General features: G+C 35.9%; 1 protein-coding gene across 1 annotated transcript in view; it reads left to right on the top strand.

The window, feature by feature from the left end:
- Window positions 1-1,694, top strand: part of LOC125046985 — a 2,826-nt gene extending 1,132 nt beyond the window's left edge. Inside the window, exons 3-4 of the mRNA XM_047644991.1 lie at window positions 607-741; window positions 1,111-1,694. Coding sequence (XP_047500947.1) covers window positions 607-741; window positions 1,111-1,272 — 297 coding nt within the window. The 3' untranslated portion in view covers window positions 1,273-1,694. The remainder of the gene's footprint in view (window positions 1-606; window positions 742-1,110) is intronic.
- Window positions 1,695-5,168: the final 3,474 nt, after the last annotated feature.

The following is a 5,168-nucleotide window of genomic DNA, read 5'->3' as shown; positions in this document are numbered from 1 at the left end:
GTATTTGTCGTTTGATTTCTTTCATCTTCTTTTACGTTTTCTTCCTCGTGAACTAGCTTTATTTCTGCTTCGGTGCAAAATATTTATATTTTCAACGTTAACCCTCATGTACCTTACTGTTGCTGTTAAAATAGTGTATAAATGCAATAAATGTGTGTATATATATACATATATATATATATATATATATATATATATGTGTGTGTGTGTGTGTGTGTGTGTCTGTGTATGTATACATATATATATGTGTATAAATATATATATATATATATATGTATACTGTATGTGTTAAATATAGTGTATATATGTATATATATACACTATATTTAACACATACAGTATACATATATATATTTATACACATATATATATGTATACATACACAGACACACACACACACACACACACACACACACACATATATATATATATATATATATATATATATATGTGTGTGTGTGTGTGTGTGTGTGTGTGTGTGTGTGTGTGTGTGTGTGTGTGTGTGTGTGTGTGTGTGTGTGTGTGTGTGTGTGTATACTGTATGTATACATGTATCTGCATATATAAAAGTGTGTGCGCTCACTGACGCATGCATCCCACACCCAGGACCAGCCCCTGACCCCCCTGTGGGTGCAGTGCAACGTGTGCGGCAGCGACTACACCCTCGTCCTCAAGATGGAGACCCTGGCCGAGGACGAGCGCTTCCTCGCCCTCCTGGCCGGCTACGAGGGCTTTAAGGAGGTGAGCGCCCGGAGGAGCCTTTGCGTTGCGGCAGAACTTGGGGGGGGGGGGGGGTTAGAGATCTTAGCCTTATTTTCCATTCTGTAAAAGAAAAGTTGTGGTTCTGAGGGAGTTCGTGGCATAAAACTGAATCATCATCATATAATGTATTCAGTTATGATAAAAATAAGTTATAATTACCATTATTATTATTGTTACCACCATCACCATGGCTTCTATCGTAATAATGACAATGATGATAATGATAATAGCATCTACCGTAATCACAGCAACCGCAACAATAACGACAGAGATAACAGTAATGTCCCAACGATAATAACTCTCACTAACCCTGATTCCTTTTGTTTCTCTCCTCGTTTCCCCCTCCAGCCTGGCCCCCACGAGGAACAATCTGAGGAAATCGTCCCACAGGAATTCTCACAACTGAACTACCAGCAGTTACAGCAGCTTCACCAGCGGTACCTCCTCGACTTCCAGCTGTTCGGGTACAGAGTAGACCAGGGATTCTTTGATATAGCAAGAAGCACATAGGTGTTTGTGGAATTTGAAAGCGCAGGTAGCCTATATACAGGATCTAGTACTTAGAGTTTATTTTTCTGTGTATAAAGTTTTATTGCGTGGCTATATTTGTCAATAGTTCGAAATTGTGGATGTAGGCCTAGCATATACATCCGTACTTTTTTTTTTTCTTCTTCACAAAGTAATCACCGCTATAACCGAAGTAGTCTTTTTTTTTTTATATAATATGCAGAGTGACAAATGCAGTAGAATGATAATGACGGAACTGGTGATGATAATGATACAACTATTACTAATAATAATTATTTAAATAATGATTGATTAAATGCTCCGCCAAAGTCCAAAGCACGAGCTGACTATGCTGAACAGTTGATCCAGGTGCACAGTGTGCATGTGCACCTGTATGTGTAAGTGTATGAATACATTTTTTTCGGTGTTCACATATGCTCGTTTGCTTATGTACAGTATATGTGTAAGCACATGATGTAAACAATTACATGCATATATATATATATATATATATATATATATATATATATATGATATATGTATATGTATATTTATGTATATGTATATATATATTCATATATATATATATATATGTTCAAATACATATATACATATATATATATATATTTATATATATATACATATATAACTATATACATACATATATATATATATATGTATGTGAATATATATATATATATATATATATATATAATATTGTATGTGCACAAGTCTATAATTGTTCTATATTAGAACTAAATTTTTTATCTCAAAATTATGGAAATATTCTACATTAGAACATCTAATATATTGTTATAATTACCATAAATATAATTATAATTATTACTAATATTGATATTGTTTTCATGTGATATTGGTATATTTATTTACATTATGTGTTTACATATGAATACTATTTTTATAGCCCAAAGTTGTTTTAGAATATTATACAATTTGAATTAAAAACAAGAAATCACAAATCATGTTTCATATTCGTCATTCCCCAGACTAAGCAAATCAAGTTTAATGTATAAACACAAACCACTTATTTATTTATTTATTTACCACATTCATGCCAATAGTAACAATGCAGAAATTCAGTATTACGCAAACTACCTACGATACAGATAACTGGACCCTCAAAATGTCAGAAATAATGTAATGTCGGTAGGGACCCCTGTGCCAAGATAACTGGTCCCTCAGTATTATCGGCAGGGGCCCCCGAGCCAAATTCCTAGGGACCCAGAGAAGCTTGGGTCGGCCCTGTTACATAGCACCTTTCGTATGGAATGTCAAGATTACTAGAATAACGTGTATCAATGGAGCATGTATTATCATACGATACTAAATCTCCAAGGTAAATGGATAATATATATATATATATATATATATATATATATATATTTATTTATTTTCTTTTCTTTTTCTAGATCAACTGTTTTTGAGTAAATATCTCTTTTCAAAGTTGACCTTGATTATAAATCATTATAAATTCAGTCTTTAATGTTGAATATAATTGCGCATTCTTATACTCCTACATCCTTCAGTTCTATGTGTGTGTGAGTGTGTGTGTGTGTGTGTGTGTGTGTGTGTGTGTGTGTGTGTGTGTGTGTGTGTGTGTGTGTGTGTGTGTGTGAGTGTGTGTGTGTGTGTGTGTGTGTGTGTGTGAGTGTGTGTGTGTGTGTGTGTGTGTGTGTGTGTGTGTGTGTGTGTGTGTGTGTGTGTGTGTGTGAGTGTGTGTGTGTGTGTGTGTGAGTGTGTGTGTGAGTGTGTGAGTGTGTGTGTGTGTGTGAGTGTGTGTGTGTGTGTGTGTGTGAGTGTGTGTGTGTGTGTGTGTGAGTGTGTGTGTGTGTGTGTGAGTGTGTGAGTGTGTGTGTGTGTGTGTGTGTGTGTGTGTGTGTGAGTGTGTGTGTGTGTGTGTGAGTGTGTGTGTGTGTGTGTGTGAGTGTGTGTGTGTGTGTGTGAGTGTGTGTGTGTGTGTGTGAGTGTGTGTGTGTGTGTGTGAGTGTGTGAGTGTGTGTGTGTGTGTGTGAGTGTGTGTGTGTGTGTGTGTGAGTGTGTGTGTGTGTGTGAGTGTGTGTGTGTGTGTGTGAGTGTGTGAGTGTGTGTGTGTGTGTGTGTGTGTGTGTGTGTGTGTGTGTGTGTGTGTGTGTGAGTGTGTGTGTGTGTGTGTGTGTGTGTGTGTGTGTGTGTGTGTGTGTGTGTGTGAGTGTGTGTGTGTGTGTGTGTGAAAAAGAAATGTGATCTTTTGTAAGCCGTTAGAGGAAATTTGAGAAGATAAGAATTCACTTTAACTGATGTCAAAACTCTCTAACATAACGATAAAGAAAGAAAAAAAAAAACTATACATAACTTAAAAGATGAGACAACAGTTTCAAAACCCTCTCTGAAAAACAAAGGAGAATTTAGAAATCGTTACTGTTTTAATATTTTTTTTTTCTTTTTTGTGTACAGAAATAAACAATACAATCTTACCTTGCACCATACGAGAGTTTGTGATGATATAGGACGACCCAGATTCAAGCACTTTGGACTGAGTCGATGAATAAAGAAACAAATAGATCCAATCAGAAAAGTTTAACGATAGTCTCCGAACGTCACTGTAGTGCAGAGTTTCACATCTTGAATAATTATTAAGACCGGTGTGGAAATTTGATACTGATGAGGAAGTTTTATCAGGCTGGCCTAGCGCATGTTATAACGTAATGTTATGGAAAAAGTCTTTATTGACAGACATAGCTAGAAGAAAGAAAGAAAAAAAAATTATAATATAGAATATTGAATGCAATAGATTAGTAGTATGTTTTGTGAGGCTCCAGACATCTTAATTTTAGGTTCATTGTTCAGTAAATTAATAGTTTTAACATGTAAAAACACTTTATTTGGAAAATGTTTCAGATATAAAGAAAAACGGCGGGGCGTCCTGTCATAAATATGTATCATTATGTATCATTTGTATGAAGCATGACTCCTATTGTGAGTGTGGTCCGCGAAAATGGCAGTTTTGCAGAAAATAGTGAATATTTCTTCTGCAGGTAATGAAGTAAAAGGTCTAAAATATCTTATCTATCCTGATACTATTTAACATGAAGGTATATGTAACTGTCATAATTCTTCAACAAGCTAATAGTATTTATATTCAATTTTCGGAGAAGGAACGAGTTATAATGTATGAAAATCTATATCAGTTCAATGACACCGCAGTATTATTTCAAGATTGAGAAGATCAAAGCACTTCTATAATTTCCTACTGTTGAAAGTCATGTTAATTCACCACACGTTAGGAAGACCCTCTAATTTCGACAATAAAAAAAAATAATGTTCCGCTTCCAAAGGTCTTACAATGGACTCGTCATCCTCACTTCTCCCTAATACACAAATTCCTCTAATATCAGAGATACGAAGGTAGAGGGCGTGTTAGAATGAACCCGTCTTCACTTCTCCCTTCTTCTCTGGGAATAAGAAGCTAGAGAAAGTGTTAGAACAAAACAGTAGAGTAAAAGCACAACATCAAGTACCACACACGTTCATACTCCTGGCAGCAAGAATTCAGGGTGAGCGTGGATCTGCCTCCAGGTTGGCGGAGGTGAAAAACGGTTATAACGGTATTAACGTATATTTTCACCCACTAGGAAAACTTTGCAATTATCGTGCTTTACGCCTAATGTTTTTTTGGGGGATGTTCTTGTTAGATTCAGGTTATAGCAATGCCACCCTTGTCTTGATTGGATGTCCTTCGTTGCATCAACCGTGGTCCAATTCGGGGAAGCAAGAGGGTGATATTGACACCGAGAAGCAAGCTCGGTCAAACCTGACTCTAGGAAAAGCGTTAAGAAGTTACAATCACGACGAAATATTTTTTATCATAGTTTCAATGATCTTCATTACTACCTCAAGTC

Source organism: Penaeus chinensis, chromosome 40, assembly GCF_019202785.1.
Source record: "Penaeus chinensis breed Huanghai No. 1 chromosome 40, ASM1920278v2, whole genome shotgun sequence".
In the NCBI taxonomy this organism is placed as follows: domain Eukaryota; kingdom Metazoa; phylum Arthropoda; class Malacostraca; order Decapoda; family Penaeidae; genus Penaeus; species Penaeus chinensis.
Note: the sequence above shows the minus strand (reverse complement) of the source record. Positions and strands in the feature narration are given on the sequence as shown.